Genomic DNA, 16890 nt, shown 5'->3' with positions numbered 1-16890 from the left:
TTTTAAGAAAAGGCAATACTTTTCTCATCCTGCAAATGTTTCACCTTCAGTGGGCAAAATATTGCCTTAGCCATCGAAGTCAGCTGAGTGGTCTTGAGCAATCATTCGGTACAGTCAGACTCTCTAACAGGCCAGCTGAAAAACACTTTGTCACATCCTGCAACAGCAAGCAGACCCAGAGGTGGTATTCAGTCAGTTCGGACCAGTTCGGGCAAACCGGTAGTGGCTACCTGTGGGCGATCTGCCCACCATGACGTCCTATGTAGCCTCGTTTTCAATGCCGTGTGTGTGAAGGTTGGAAGGCCATGCGCATGTGCGGAAGGTGCACATGAATACGAGTGTGGCCATGTCACATTTGTGAACCGGTGGTAAACATCTGTGATTCCCACCTCTGAGCAGATCCTGTATACTACCCTCCGGGGCAAACTCTAAGAAAAACAAGATTGATATGTAATGTAGTGTAGTGTAGTGTAGTGTAGTGTAGTGTAGTATAGTGATGTGATGTGATGTGATGTGATGTGATGTGATGTGATGTGATGTGATGTGATATAATATAATATAACATAATATAATAATATATGACATGACATAACATAACATGGGCTCAAGCATAGATCAAGGGCTCTAGGGCTTCCCATCACTTCCCTTGAAAGGAAAATGAACTGCAGTGCAGAATTGACTTCTCCTTCTCCTCTCCCAATTTTAACCTTTTCAGCTATTGGTCCACCACCCAATCCTTGTGAAAAAGGGACTCACAACTGTGATACAGCTGACCGGGCACGATGTGTCTATCATGGAGGCGTTTCATTCAGCTGCCTGTGCCTAACTGGTTATGCTGGCAATGGACACAACTGCACAGGTAATTGACAGATAGTTGTAATGGCATGTGGGAAAGACCTTGGGATGAAGAGATGCTACCAAGGGAATAGCCAAATAAGAGACAACCAGCAGCTGGATAGTGGAAGGGGCAACAGGCTCAGAAAAGATCCTCTCTAGAAAAGGCCCTCCCTAGTTTCTCAGACTGTAAAGGACAGGGGTCGGCAACCTTAAACACTCGAAGAGGCATTTGGACCCGTCTCCCACAGGAAAAAAAAAAAACCCACCAGGAGCCACAAACCCCTTTTAACATCTAAAATGAAGATAGCACTGCATATATTCTTTTTTACCTTTATGCTATGTATAGAAAACTATACTGTGTTGCATTTATGAAATCAATGAAGTGCTACAGAGAATGATCCTTTCAGATTCACCAGATGAGTCAGATAGGAATCTGAATCCACATGAACCAATTCCAGTTTTTTGCAAAGCTATGACAGGATATTGCAAGTCTGAAAATATAGTTCTCCCCCAATCTCCCCCAAGCATCAGTCTATTAAAAAAATATTGATGCTAGATCAGAGGTAAAAATGTCTCTGTATCCAAACCAGAGAGATGGATTGGAAAATCCGGAATTTGTTTGTATATTTCCTGCCTTTATTATTTTTATGGATAATTCAAGGCAGCAAACATGTACAATACTCCTTTGTCCTCCTATCTTCCTTCAACAACCATCCTATGAGCTGAGATGGGCTGAGAGAGAATGGCTGGGCCAAAATTATCCCGCTAGCTTTCATGCCTAAAATGGGACTAGAACTCACAATCTAGTAGCTTGTAGCCTGGATGCCTTAACTACTAAATAAAATTGGCTCTAATTCTAAATCGAAGAAAATTTCAAATGAGTGTGTGTTTGCTTAGCCCATTCATCTCAATATCCACAATCAACAGAAAGATTTGGGCCACCTTATTTGTGAATGTGGGAGAACCATGAAATCCCTGCTTCTTATTTTTTGCGGGGGGAGGGAACAGCCACTGGAAAAAAGCAAACATATATAACTTGGATAAAATTCCCAGAAAATCTTGAGATAGCGGAAACCATTCTGGCGTATGCCTCAGGTTCAGATTGAACCCAAACTGAATCCAATCCTGATGTTTTCTACCTCTTTGACAGACGTGGATGAATGCCAGGAAGGAAAATGCCACCAAGCTGCCATTTGCCACAATTCACCCGGCTCCTTCTCCTGCAGTTGTCGGGCTGGCTATGTGGGGGACGGTTTCCAGTGCACTCCAGGTACGGGTCCAAAGGTGGGATAGTTACAAAACCATCCAAGTGCCCATCCATCCCCATCTTCCAGTGCAAGGTCTTCAGCTCCCCAAGTACCGTTATCAAAGTACAGGTTGTTGACTTACGACCACAAGTGAGCCCAAAATTTCTATTGCTAAGTGAGACATTTGTTTAGTGCCTGAATTTGTTTGTTTGTTTTGTTTTTTCCCCTTTTACAACCGTTTTTGCCACGATTGTTAAGTGAATCACTGCAGTTGTTAAGTTAATAAGATGGTTATTAAGTGAATCTGGCTTCTCCATTGACTTTGCTAATCTCAAGGATACAAAAGGTGATCACATGATCCCCGGACACTGGAATCCATCATAAATATGCATCAGTTGCCAACCATCCTAATTTGGATCTACCACGGGGGATGCTGCAATGGTCATAAGTGTGAAAATGGCCATAGGTCACTTTTTTCACTGCCTTTGTAACTTTGAATGGTCACTAAATGGATTTTTGTAAGTCTACCTGTATAAGTTTCGTTAGCCGGGGGTGGATTTCCAAGTTGTGCTAATCGTGTGCATCTTCTTCCTCCTATCATATCTATATGCTCTTGTCTCCCACTGGGTTTCACAGCAGCTTCCCATAAGACGAGGTAACATCAATGGCCCAAGAATTCCAGCAGCCAAAAATATTACTATTGATACTTAATACAACACAATACAATAGCAGAGTTGGAAGGGACCTTGGAGGTCTTCTAGTCCAACCCCCTGCCTAGGCAGGAAACCCTATGCCATTTCAGACAAATGGTTATCCAACATCTTCTTAAAGACTTCCGATATTGGGGCATTCACAACTTCTGGAGGCAAGTTGTTCCACTGATTAATTGTTCTAACTATCAGAAAATTTCTCCTCAGTTCTAAGTTGCTTCTCTCCTTGATTAGTTTCCACCCATTGCTTCTTGTTCTATATTATATACCCGTGATGGTGAACCTATGACATGCGTGCCCGAAATGGCACATGGAGCCATGTCTCCTGGCACCTGTGATATTGCCTGTTCCTCTTCTGGGACCAGGAAGAAGAGCACCCAGGGGACATGGGCATTCCGGAAAATGAACTTCCGGTTTCCAGCACATGCATGCGTGCAGGCCAGCAAGTCTTCCGGTTACTGCTGTGTATGACATGCGATGATCAACTGACCTTTGTGCATGTGGCAGTGCCGGAAACCATAAAAGCTGATCTTTTGTTTTCTGGCATGAGCATGTATGCCAACCATCTGACCGGTGCATGCACATGTGCGGCAGTAACCGGAAGACTTGCTGACCAGCCTGTATGTGTGTGCTGGAAACTGGAAGTTCATTTTCTGGTGCGCGCATGTCCCCGGGGCAACTCCTCTTCCTGGTCGTGGCCCAGACAAGCGCGAAGTGCTCCCTTTTTGGCACTCAGTGTCGAAAAGGTTCGTCATCACTGTTATAAACCATAGTACTGGTAATAATTGAAATTCTGCAGAAATTCTGCAAACTGAGTTGATAGGTTTGCTGGCCATTCTTCCTGGCTGCGTTTCTTGCCCTGGGCTGTCCACCAGGGGAGATCCTTTTGAAAGCTCACTCTTGCTGCCAAGACCCCAGGGTTACAACCTCATTTCCTTCTGACCCACAGAAAGTGTGACGGGATTGACTCGTTGTCAACATGAGCGACTATATTCCAGCCAGAGAGGTTCTCCCATTCCAGGAGGACCTCATGTGCCTGAATGTGATGAAAAGGGAAACTATCGGCCACTGCAGTGCCACAGCAGCACTGGGCAGTGTTGGTGTGTTGATATTGATGGCCAGGAGATTCCTGGGAGCAGAATCCCTCCAGGTGATGCTCCACCACGTTGCAGAATTCCAGGTTTGTTTCTTAAAAATGTGTATAGCCTTAAGTTGCTAACAACCCTTTCAAAAAAGTAAAACAACAGAAGCACTTAAAACACATAATGTTAAAATACGGTTAAAACAGAGGACTTAGTTCATTATTTCTCTGCACCGTTTGGCATTTCTACATGATTTAGACCAGGAATCTCCACCCTTGGAAATTTTAAGACTTGTGGACTTCAACTCCCAGAATTCCTCAGCCAGCTGGCTTAGGAACTTTGGGAGCTGAAGTCCACAAGTCTTAAAAGTTGCCAAGGGTGGAGACTCCTGATTCAGACCATGCTAGCTGAGGAATTCTGGGAGTTGAAGTCTACAAATTTTAAAGTTCTCCAGGTTGGACATCCCAGATTTAAACAAATCTTTGGTGTAGTGAATTGCAAAAGAGAATCTATGACTTGTCTTCTCTAAAGTCAGAGAAAGAAACATCTTTGTTCTCCACCTGAACTGAGAACTGAGAGATTGCTCACCTTTTCTCAATGTGTTTTTCATGGATTAATAACAAAAGATGAGTAGCCATCATCTTTTGAAAGTTCTTGATTAGTAGTTTGAGACCTAAAGCTAATAGCAATAGCAATAGCAATAGCAGTTAGACTTATATACCGCTTCATAGGGCTTTCAGCCCTCTCTAAGCGGTTTACAGAGTCAGCATATCGCCCCCAACAACAATCCGGGTCCTCATTTTACCCACCCCGGAAGGATGGAAGGCTGAGTCAACCCTGAGCCGGTGAGATTTGAACAGCCGAACTGCAGAACTGCAGTCAGCTGAAGTAGCCTGCAGTGCTGCATTTAACCACTGCGCCACCTCGGCTCCTGACAACAGACGTAGCTCTGGGAAGACTTGGCTTTCTGGTAAGAAAAAGCTAACAGTTGAGTTTTGCCCTTCCATATTATCCCCAGTTATAATTCATTGAACTGTCCATCTGTTCCCCTTCCTCACTTTCACTATGTATATTTTTTTAAACGTGCATAGCTTATTTTGCAGTTTTTAATATTTTTTTATTGCCCTGGCTTTGATAAGGGGTAAGAATTCACACAGAACATTTATCCCTTCTCCAATCAACAGAGGTTTTATCTTGTTCTGGCTCTGTTGTTAGCTTCACTTATTTTTACACCAATTATAGCTCTTAAAATGTAAGTTGTTTTATTTTCTATAAGCAAAAAGTAAGATTTTTGGGGAGGTTGCCTTATGCAGTGTGGATTTGTTATGTTTTTGCCAAAACGTACCATAGAAGCTGTGGTGGTGCAGTGGTTAGAATGCAGTATTGCAGGCTAACTCTGCCCAATGCCAGGAGTTCAATCCTGACCGGTTCAAAGGTTGACTCAGCCTTCCATCCTTCCAAGTCAGTAAAATGAGGACCCAGATGTTGGAGGCAATATGCTGACTCTGTAAATACTGAGAGGGCTGTAAAACACTATGAAGCTGTATATAAGTCTAAGTGTTATTGCTACGATATAGTTAATCTGGCACAATCTAACTCTCTCCACTTTGTTTCTCTCAACTGTGGCACCTTTAAGATGAGTAGGCATCTATTTCCAGAATTCACAAACCAACATGTCAGCAAGGTTGAGAAATATTGCTCTAAAGGAGTTTCATATATCTTGAACCTGGGGGTGGGGCGGGGCTGAAAAGCATGTTCATAGAGCTCTTCAATTTCCATTACTAATTTTTTTCCTCCAACAGGAAAATAAGAATTTGGGACTACGGCATTGTCCTTCGCTCACTTCTCATTTTGCTATTTAGGAAAGCCCTGTTCTAGCCAAATCAAATCCTACAAGGCAACACACTCTTTTCCCAGATGAAAAGACAGATGGTGTTGACATTTATTTATTTGCCAGCAAATAATGTAGGATGCAGCAGAATGACCAGAGCTTAATTTAACTTTGATTTACACTGTCTTTAAATGCATAGCTTAAAGATATGGCTAGCTTTTCTTGGCTTTCATTTCACTGTAGGTCAAATTATGAGGTTGGAAGGTGGAGAGAACAAAATCTGTGGGGGAAGCTTCCTCTCTTTTGTAGGCTGATCTGGATGAGATCAGTGGCTTCTTTAAACTCAGTTGCAATTCAGAACCGCAATTCCGAATTCCTTGTTTTTTGTGGGCCAACTCTTTCTCTTCCTTTGTGGACAGCATATTAGAAGAACTTAAACATCCTTTGCATCTGCCTATTTTTATTATATCTTTTCCTTGGAATTGATGATGTAATCCAAACATTGGAATGATGAGGAACACATTTTTCTGTAAATAAAATAAATACAACGAAACTCAGCTATTAACATTTGTCCTCGAGTATCTGACAAATATGAGGGAGAGCTGTATGTTAATTTGGTCTTCCCCACTTTGATACCCTCCAGTTGTCCTGGACGACTGCTGTGGTTTAGCACATCTGGAAAATAATAAGTTGGTAAAGGTTGCCATTCAGTGCTTTTGCACAGTAAGAAGAAATAAGAATTCTTCAGATTAACTTTCAAAATTCAGGTTGAAAAATGGTTTTATTTCTGAAAGCCGCTAAGAGCCGCCATGAGTGAGTTGGGGGGAGGGAATATGTAAATAAAGAGCTTTTTAGAGTTCAGGCTTCACATAGTTCATATAATGGTATCAACTTCAGTCCTATAATTCTTTCTATCTTTAGAGCCAACTCAGAGGCCACAAACGATGTGTGAACGCTGGAGACAGAGCCTGCTGGAACATTATGGAGGCAGACCACAGGGTGACCAGTATGTGCCCCAATGCGACCCTCTGGGCAACTTTAACCCACTACAGTGTCATGGAAATAGCGGCTACTGCTGGTGTGTGGATGAACATGGCCGGGAAATTCAAGGCACCCGATCGGAGCCTGGGGTACCCCCTGCATGTAAGAGGATGACAATGAGTCACAAGGCTCCATGGGGCAATGAGGAGCTGGGAATCTTCAGCTGAGCTGGGAATCTTTTAAAATCTTTTTTGAGCTTGGGGGTATCAGGGGATTCGTCGGATAACATTGTGACATTACCAGGGATGGATCAAAAGCTGAATCAAATATATGTTAATTAATCATCTCAGGTTGTTTGCTAGTTGAATTATTTGGTATTTAAATCTGCATTAAGACAAGAACAATTGTTCTGAAATGAAGAGTATATTTTATCTTTACATATTGGAAGACGCATCTTCTATTCCTTGTGAGTGGAGTCAGCAAATATATTTTGAGATGAATAGATTTAGAAGCACCAGTAGACCCGTGTTACACTGTTAGAAATACATATATGTGTGTGTAAAATCCAATTCCAAACTGGTGCTCCTTTTTAATTAATTAAAGGCATTTAAAAAAAGAAAAATTAATGTTTTTTTTGTTAAACACTTAGTGTAGTTTGTGTAACAGTTTAAGAATGTTTACACCTCTTTCGAATTCCAGAGTAATGCTTGAAGCAGCTTTTTAATTTAAATTTAAAAATCCCTTACATAGTCTTATTAAAAAGCAGCTGTAGTACTGACGTACGGTAATCCTTTATCTTAGCGGAAAGTTGGTCTATAGAGTTCTCCTTGTTTAGCAGCCACAATGGGGACTGGCAACTCAGTCGGTAAACAAAGCAGCCAGGTAAAACTACAGCTCTGCTTCTGATTTCCTCCAGCTTTCCTTTGCTTTACAGACCTGCAAAGATTGTAAATGCAAGGATTGATTGTGAAGTTATTTTTTGATCGCTGTTGTAACTGGGAACAAGGCAGTTGCTAAATGAGCACAACCTGTCCGTTTCATGAGTGAATGTAGAAACTCAACCAAGAATAAAATCAGGGGATCCCACAAAGGCAATCAGCAGGAGGCAGTGCACTGAGAAAACACACTCTTTAATAGCTCCAAGGGGAAGTGCCATTGAAATGAACTTCTTAGCTTAGAGAGCTTCATATGCTGGAGAAAAGCAGCATATTTTCAGCAATCATCCTTCAGAAGGAGATGTGCAGTAAGGCAGATGTTTCATGTGGTGATCTAGATTGCCAGGCAGACTGGCCTTGGGTGGAGGAACAGGCCTTTCATTCTTGTGACCCAGTGATATCTCACTTTTGTCTACAGGCCTTCCTAGCGTCCCTCCTCCAACCATCCGCCCGACTCCGCGTCCTGAGATAATTCTGCCTGGATCCGGGACATTCTTGCTCTATGCTCAGGGCCAGCAAATCGGTTCCTTGCCACTGAATGGAACAAGGTTTAAGAAGGAGGCAGCGAAGACGGTTCTCTCACTGCATGTAATGTATTTCTATGCAAGGTGGACCAGACTTGGGAGGAGGCTGGGCTTTAGTCAAGGAGGTTGATGGAATTATGATCCATTAATGAAACAGGGGCTCCAAGAGAAATTTGTTCTCCAACTTCCTTTTTTGTGGCTCTTGGACCTCCTTCCAACTTCAGGTGCTAAAAGTGGGTGCCATGGTTTCCTGCTGTTTTGAAGTGGGAAATAGCAATCAAGCGATCACGGATGTCAAACTCAATTTCATTGAGGGTCGCATCGGGCCAGAGGCGGGTTGCTCCTGGTTCGGCCCAGATTGGGCAAACCAGTAGTGACAGCAGTGGGAGGCTCCGCCCACCCGCCCGGACGCCTCTCTGCATGCGCAGAAGCATCGCGCGAGAGAGAGCATGCGTGCGCACGAGCGAACCAGTAGTAAAAATAATGGAAACCCACCACTGCATCAGGGCTGTCATGGCGGACTGGGTGGGTGTGGCAGACTGGGTGGGCATGGCCAGCTTGATGCCATTCCCCAAACTCCTGGCATGTTTCCTCTTTGCACTGGGTAGACTGGGCTGAAGCCATGCAGGCCGGCCTCTTACATTTTCCAGGACGGCCCTGCGGGCTGGATCTGACCACATCATGGGCCGAATCCAGCTGGCGGGCTTTGTGTTTGACACCCCTGAAATAGATCTATAGGAGTGAAAAAACCCTTTATCACTTTTATTCCAAACTCAGATGCCCCCAGCCCAAAATGCAGCCCATTTGTGTGACATTTAACATCGTCATACAGTTGGAAGGGCCCATTGGAGCTACTGGCTCTGTTCCACAAAGAAATTCAAATTACAAATAGTCCTTGACTTACAGCCATAATTAAGCCTGGAATTGTGTTCATAAATTGTTATAGTCGTAAATAGAGACATCATGTGATCAGACTTGCCCTTATGACCATTTTTATAGCAATCACAAATGGTGGTCACATGAACAACTGCAACTGCAAACAACTGTAAAGTTTAGCTGGTTGCCAAGTGCCCAAAATGACACTTCAGATGCATTTATAATTTAAACAAAGCTGAAGTCCACTATGTCCAAAATAGTCTTCAGCTACATTGCTCATTAAGATCTACAAAAATCATAAAAGAAGACAGCAGATAATATAATAATAATCCAAAATTGCATAATTAGGAGCAAAGCGTTTTTTTCCATGAACAGGCAATTGGGATAATTGTAGAACTGGTCATTATTTCGTATATGTTTTGTGTTTTTCATTATAGGGTTCCATCATGGTAGGCATTGACTATGACTGCAGGGAGAAAATGATCTACTGGACAGATGTTGCAGCACGGACTATTAGCCGGGCAAGTTTGGAGCAGAGTGCAGATCCAGAGACTGTCATTAGTTCAGGTAGGAATTGGACATTCCCTGGATTAATATCCATAGTTGGGATTGTGAAGGAGTTTTCTCAGCCCAAACCACATTAAATTGACACGGTTTCTGCCATTCTGCTTCAACAGAAAACCTGTATATAGCTGTATGTGTATTTTCTCAACGAAAGCATTCATCTCCAGGATTCAGCACGTGCAGTAGCTACGCAAAGGTGTTGTGGCAAAAAGCCAACCTCGCATACTCTGTGAAAAGATTTTTTTGGGGTAGCAGAACAGAAAATACATTGTAAAGCAGCCAGCCAGCCAGCTTATTGGCGCTATTGGTTCTAAGCCACCCTTATGTATTCAGAGGATTTCTGCTCTGAGGCAAAGCAAAAATATTTGTTTAGCCATGTGTACTCATAATAGTAGAGTAGCTTTTTTTTGTTTACATGTGCCCAAATTAAACACACTAATAAGGGCAATAAACAGAAAAGCACCCTTCTCCATTATGATATGAATTGCCTTTTTGTCTCATTGTCTTTTGGCCTCTAGTTAATCATTTCTAGAGACAGATTAAACAGCCCTAGTCAGTTATTAAATGTACACTTTCATGAGATTTATTTATATTGTTATTTCCATTCAAGAAGCTGAGGTAAAGTTGTTTGCTTTATCAGATGACAGGTAGGGACACGTGGGATGATCCTCTGGTAGAACTTCGTCTTAGAATAACTTTATTGTCACTTTAAATGTAATACAATACAATAGCAGAGTTGGAAGGGATCTTGGAGGTCTTCTAGACCAACCCCCTGCCTAGGCAGGAAACCTTATACCGTTTCAGACAAATGTATATTAATTGACATACATTAAAATGAAATTTCATTACATACAGCTCTCAAAAGGTCACCGCCTCCAATATACACTACAGAGACATGACAAATCAAACAAATAAATACAAAATTCTGCATATATCCACATATATTCTATGACACAGAGAAACACCTCTGTGTCTAGTTCAGATGTATACATGTAGGTGGCAAGAAAAACGAACCTTGCAAATTTACCAGACGGACGGCATAGCTGTTACAGAATCTGGTAGTCTTGCTAGAAATACCTCAAAACCTCCTCCCAGAGGAGAGCAACAGAGACCATAAAGTCGCTGTGTGGGGTCCTTAACAATGCTTTGAGCTCTAAGCACATAGCGCTTATAAGCAGTATCCTGAACGACAGGAAGTGAGCTTCCTATAATCTTCTCAGCTGTCCTTACTTCTCTCTGTATGGACTTTCTATGTGAGGTGCTGCTGTCACTAAGCCAAACTTCCGTAGGAAGACCCACAGACAGCTTCCTTGTCATTACAAGTAGTCCTCAATTTGTGAACATAATGGACCACTTGGAGTCATAAATCACGTGGCCGACCTGATTTTACAATCTTTTTTTGTTACGGCTGTTAAGCAAATGCTGAGGTTATTCAGCGAATCCACTTAGTGTGTTTGAGCTCTGCTCAAGTCCTGTCTGTCTTGTACAAGCAAACTGTCAGGGTTCCCAATAGCATCCCAAAGTAAATCAAAGTCTGCAGCCATCTTTTCTTTTGGGTCTCTGGCCTGCCACAAACACTCCCTTCCCAACCAAACCCGGAGGTGTAAATAATGTGATAATGGTGACCAGGACTGCTTCTGATTGATTTCTTTTCCAAAGGACAGCTGACTTAATAGTAATTAGGAACTTGGAGGAGGAAATTGATGGAGATGGCTTTCTCCTTTGACAATGTCTTGGGCTGTTCCAGGTATCTGGCATCTCAGTGTGAGTCACTTCCCTAAAAAGAAGAGAGAGAAAGTGGGGTCAGGGGTGATGAGCTCTGCATATGACGCATCAGTGAATTTAATATTTTATAACATAATATAACTCATGCCTATTAATTTTTTTCTACAACTTTCGGCAGTCACCCACCAGCCAAGACAAAATGGAAACACTATTGACAAAACAGCTCATCAACAGGCCTACTGATTTACCATTATTACTAGTATTATTAGTACAAGCAATTGCTAACTAATCATTCTGAGACACCAGGAAAGTCAATTAAAGTTTATCTGTATGTTGAGAGTAAAGAGAAGGGAAACAAAGATGATTAGGGGACTAAAGGCTGAACTGGACAATGAACAGTTAGGCATTCTAGTCTAACAAAAAGAAGGGCTAGGGGGGATGTGATAGCAGTTTCCCAACATTTGAGCACAGAGAGGATGGGGGGGGGAGTGTTCACCTATTCCTTAAAGCATCTGAGGGCAGTTCAAGAAGTAATGGATGGAAACCTGTCAAAGAGAGATCCAACCTAACGTTAAGGAGAAATTTCCTGTCAGTGAGAACAATTAATCAGTTGGCTTGCTTGCCTCCAAAGGTTGTGGGTGCTCCATCATTGGAGAATTTTAAGAAGAGATTGGACAACCATTTATCCAGAATGGTATAAAGTCTCCTGCTTGAGCAGGAAGGTGGCCTGGGACACGGGTGTCAAACTCATGTCATCACACCGGCATAACGTGGCATATCGGGACTTCCTGCTCTTTGCTAAACCAATTGGGGGCAGGGACAGCACGTGATGCATCTGGCCCATGGGCCATGAGTTTGACACCCCTGGACTAGAAGACCTCCAAGGTCCCTTCCAACTCTGTTATTCTGTAAATTCTTTTTGAATCATTGTGACAGATAATTCACTGTGTTCACATCTTGCAGGTAATCAGGATGAAGACCCAGCAACTGCATATGTACAACCTGCTCAATTTAACGTTGAGGTTAATTTTAACCTTGCTTTGTTTTTTCATGGTTGAATAGATGAAGCATGCTGTATGAACACAGCCAAAAGGAGGCATAGAGACAGGTGTTTTGAGCTTCTATGACTAAGGATGGACTTGTACGTCTTTCTGGTTCTAATCCAACATCCTAAATAGCACATAACACTGATTTAGGCATTTATGGATGTTACACATAGGACAGGTTTGAGAAAACACAGATCCAATACACTCACATACTGGCAGCCACAGTCAAAGATCTGTGAAGAGTGAGGAGCATTAAACACCACACTGAACAAGAAACTATACAGTAAATTGTATAGCAGCTTGTGCCAAAATTATTTCTTTATTGAATGATTTATTTAAACAAGCCCAATGATTTAATGTTCCTAATGTCTGGTAAATGCTTTGCTTGTTTCCCCTCCTTTAGGGCTGATTAGCCCAGAAGGTCTTGCCATTGACCATCTCCGAAGAACCATGTTTTGGACGGACAGTGGCTTGGACAAAGTGGAGAGTGCCAAGCTGGATGGCACAGAACGGCGAGTGCTTTTTGCCAGTGACCTTGTGAATCCCCGTGCCATTGCAGTGGATCCCATCCATGGGTAAGTGGCTGGGTCTGTCTTGATGATGTCTCAGCTTTGGGCAAAGAAGGAAAAGACAAAACAAAACAAAAAGTAGTTTATATCCATTTATCTGTACATCTATCTTGGATCAACTGAACATAGTTGGCATTATTGGTAGTCCTTGACTTACAGATGCTGTTAGAACCAGAAATCTGGCCATGTCATTACTGTTGTAAGTTGAGGTACCCATGAGACTGTTGTGGTCTGCCAGCAGCCTGTAGAGCTGGCAGCTGAGTCAGACAGTGAGGAGGTTGAGGAGGAACATGGGCCAGTCCTGGAGTCTGGGAAAGGCTCGGACGAGGGCTCTGCATTGGAGGCAGAGAGGGGGCCTGGGTCATCTTGGAGTTATGTGCTGCCTCTGGAGCCTCCAAAGTCGGACAGCAGCGAGGCAGAGGAACAGGCTCCCTACATTCCCAGTGCGTGCATGCACAGAGCTGCCAGAAAGCAAGAAAAATAAGACAGAAGGGACGACTCGGGAGTAAGGCTTGGAGGTGATTGGCCCCTCCCATAGGACATAAAGGCACATGAGCCTTTGCAGGAAGCAACTTGATTCATGCTGATCAGTTTACCTTCTGAAGCTCCGTTTTGACTCTTTGCTCCATGTAGCCTTGCCAAGCTAATTGCCAATTAAGTCATTGGCAACGTTTCAAGGAAGATAAAGATGGATGCTTATCAGCCTTATCCCGAAAGACTTTGGCATCTTACTGTAGGACTCGTTACAACTGTTTGGGGCTCATTACGGGCTGTGAATGAACATAATTCACAGCCTTTGAAATAAAAAGAGGGTTTTGGGGTCTAAGTGTGTGCTTTTTACTGTATCAGGAAGCCTAGATCAGAACAGAGACTGGAAGTATTTTTCTGACTTTTTTTTTTTGCCTCCGTTACGTGAAGGTGGCAGTCATTAAGCAAATGCAACAGATTGTTAAATGAATCCATTCACTGCAATGATATGTTTGCCAGAAACTAGTAAAAAAAAAACCTCGTGAATCACAGTCATGTACTGATGATACTTCTTCACCCTGTGCTGACGGATGATCTCACCCAGAGGCTTCATGTAGATCACTGGTGTCAAACCTGCGGCATCACGTTGCCATCACATGACGTTTTGCAATGTTTTTACCCCTTCATGGAGCTGGGGTGGGCGTGGCCTGCTTGTGACACATCTGGCTCACAGGCCTCCAGTTTGACACCCCTGATGTAGATGTTAAAAGAGGAATGTGAGAGAATAGAGTTCTGCAGCACCCAGCAAACAGTAGCCGAGGACTAAACCATTCTTCCCCCTATACCAGTGATGGCTAACTTTTTTTGATCATGTACCAAAAGCGGGGGGAGTGCAGGGGGGGTCATGATGTGCATGACCCCAGCACACATACATGTGCGACCCCCCCATGCATGTGCGTATGACCAGCGCTCCCCCTTCCGCTTTTGACATGCTTTTTTGCCCTCCTCAGGCTTCAGAGGCTTTCTAGAAGCCTGGAGAGGGCAAAAACAGCCTCTCCCCCCAGGCCCTCCAGAGGCTTCAGGAGCTTCCCTGAAGGCTCCAGAGAGCAAAAAAATGGCTCTATGAGCAAACCGGATGTCACTTCCCAAACTAACCCGTAGGGCCGATTTTTCATGCTAAGGCAAAAAATGGTCTTAAAAGAAGGCCAAACTCAGCTGGCAGCACACACATGCTCACTGGATCTGACAGGGCAATGTCTCGTGTGCCCTAATAAATGGTTGCGCCTGCCACCTGTGACATGCATGCCATAGGTTCACTCTATATTGAATAGAACCAGCCCTGAAAGAAAGTGAGGAGCACTGTGGATTCCTCCAGAAGGATATATCATGTGTCAAAAACCACAGCGAGATCAAGGAAGGTCAGGGTGGACCTAGTTGCACCCAAGATCATCCTTACGTGCGATCAGTGCTGACCTGGTAAAGTACCTTTGCTTGAATTCCAACTGAAAAGGATTCAAGTAATCCGTTTCTTCCAAAACCCTCTAGAACTGGAAGCCAATTGCCCCCTTAGCAATATTTCCAAAGACCAGTTGAAAATTGTCCAAATCTGCTGAATTGAATAGTGGCCAGTTTATTCATTGTGCTAAACATCAAACAAATCATATTATGCCTTAGGATTATGGATGATTTCATAATGAGCATAGGTTCTTAAAATAGACAAGTATGATTACTGTGTCATCTAAAAGGGGGGCCTGAGATGACAGATTGAAACTGAGAATTGTCTATTATGCTAATGAAGTGCATTAAGTTCTCAGATGATATAAATAGCATGGTGGGAACATCATTAAAAGTTTGTTTTTTAACAATTCCATTCCATTCTCCCACTCATCTTGTACGTATTTAGAGCCATGGACAAACTTAAACAATATTTCTGTAAAAGTAATAGCAGTAGTAGACTTATATACCGCTTCATAGGGCTTTCAGCCCTCTCTAAGCGGTTTACAGAGAGTCAGCATATTGCCCCCAACAATCTGGGTCCTCATTTTACCCATCTCGGAAGGATGGAAGGCTGAGTCAACCCTGAGCCGGTGAGATTTGAACCGCTGAACTGCTGATCTAGCAGTAGCCTGCAGTGCTGCATTTAACCACTGCGCCACCTTGGCTAAATCATGCTAAAGCAATCTCCTTTACATGATCTGCAGTCCATCCCTTCTGGAAAGAACTGGGTTAGGGAAGGTTGCCTTAAGTAATAAAAACAATTAAAACCAAACCCAAAGTAACTGATGTGAAATTCCTAATTATTCCTGAAAAAATTCTTCTCCTTATGGATACTCCTTATGGATGATGTGTCATGTAAATCAAGATGGTAGCCTAGGACAACTTTTGTGAATTATCTTATCTCCAAACATGAGATTGTTCTCTTGGGAAGAGGCATGTCGTTGTCAGATTCCACGTGGTTTTTCTCTCTTCTCCCTTTGCTTAACTGCTTTTAAAGCATGGCCAATCTTGGTTGCCTTTTAGGAATCTTTATTGGACAGACTGGAACCGGGAAGCTCCCAAAATCGAGACATCAACAGTGACTGGAGAAAACAGACGGATTTTGGTCAACCAAGACATTGGGCTGCCAAATGGGTTGACCTTTGATCATTTTTCAAAACTGATTTGCTGGGCAGATGCAGGTAACATGGATTTTCTTGAGATAAAGGAACGGGATTTCTGCATAAAGTATCCCACTTCTTGTTTTAGTTTTTTTTAAAAATCAATTGAAGGCTAATCAATGGCTGTATGGAAAAGGTGGACAATATTTTGAATCAGACACGAGCCCAAGGGGCCCAGTCTCTTTTTTTTGCAGTGCCTGGCCCTTTATGCTTGTCTTCTCCAGTGTAGAGACAAAAAGGAGCTTTGGAGGGCTTTTCTCTTACAGGCTTTGTGTGCAAGCATTTTCCCTTGTTTTCAGAGTGAAGGACTTGTGTTCTTCAGGAAGACACGATGCAAAGGAGCTCTTTGTCTAATGCTTTAGTTTGTACAGGAGAATGAAGCTGAATAAAAAGTGGGCTTGAGATCAAATGCTAGAGGGAATGTGCATGTGTGAAACACTAAATGAGAAATTTAAGGCAATTGGACATCCTTAGTCAAAACAATTGTATCTCACATGTTCCATTTTTACCCAAGACAGTTAGAGATTAACATAAAGTCATACGCACAGAGCTATTCACATTTCCTAGTTTGTAGAATTATAATCACCACCATCATCCTGTAGTTACACTGAAGAACCCAAATTTACACTTTGCTTTTTAAAAATGTTAACTTCCAATTGAGCTGAAATAGGATGTTCTAAATCTGTATTATCAAAATGAGTATGATTATTCAACTGTAAAACCAAATAACTATATGTCGGTTTAATCCAGTGGTTCAGAACTTTGTAAATCAATGACTGGGATCCTATATCCTGATACATAATGCAATCACTTATTTTACCTTAGTGTAATGTGTTGT

At 42.7% G+C, this 16890-nt stretch overlaps 1 protein-coding gene across 1 annotated transcript in view; it reads left to right on the top strand.

The window, feature by feature from the left end:
- The window catches only part of NID2 (nidogen 2), an 80833-nt gene that overhangs the window by 57728 nt on the left and 6215 nt on the right, over nucleotides 1–16890 (top strand). Inside the window, exons 11-18 of the mRNA XM_087728419.1 lie at nucleotides 716–859; nucleotides 1988–2107; nucleotides 3744–3974; nucleotides 6629–6850; nucleotides 8042–8211; nucleotides 9461–9590; nucleotides 12762–12933; nucleotides 15916–16073. Coding sequence (XP_087584545.1) covers nucleotides 716–859; nucleotides 1988–2107; nucleotides 3744–3974; nucleotides 6629–6850; nucleotides 8042–8211; nucleotides 9461–9590; nucleotides 12762–12933; nucleotides 15916–16073 — 1347 coding nt within the window. The remainder of the gene's footprint in view (nucleotides 1–715; nucleotides 860–1987; nucleotides 2108–3743; nucleotides 3975–6628; nucleotides 6851–8041; nucleotides 8212–9460; nucleotides 9591–12761; nucleotides 12934–15915; nucleotides 16074–16890) is intronic.

Source organism: Thamnophis sirtalis, unplaced genomic scaffold (genome assembly GCF_051295495.1).
Source record: "Thamnophis sirtalis isolate CommonGarterSnake01/CBP01778 unplaced genomic scaffold, rThaSir2_p1.2 scaffold_1, whole genome shotgun sequence".
NCBI classification, from domain to species: domain Eukaryota; kingdom Metazoa; phylum Chordata; class Lepidosauria; order Squamata; family Natricidae; genus Thamnophis; species Thamnophis sirtalis.
The sequence above is the reverse complement of the archived record's forward strand: the minus strand, read 5'-3'. Positions and strand labels throughout refer to the sequence as shown.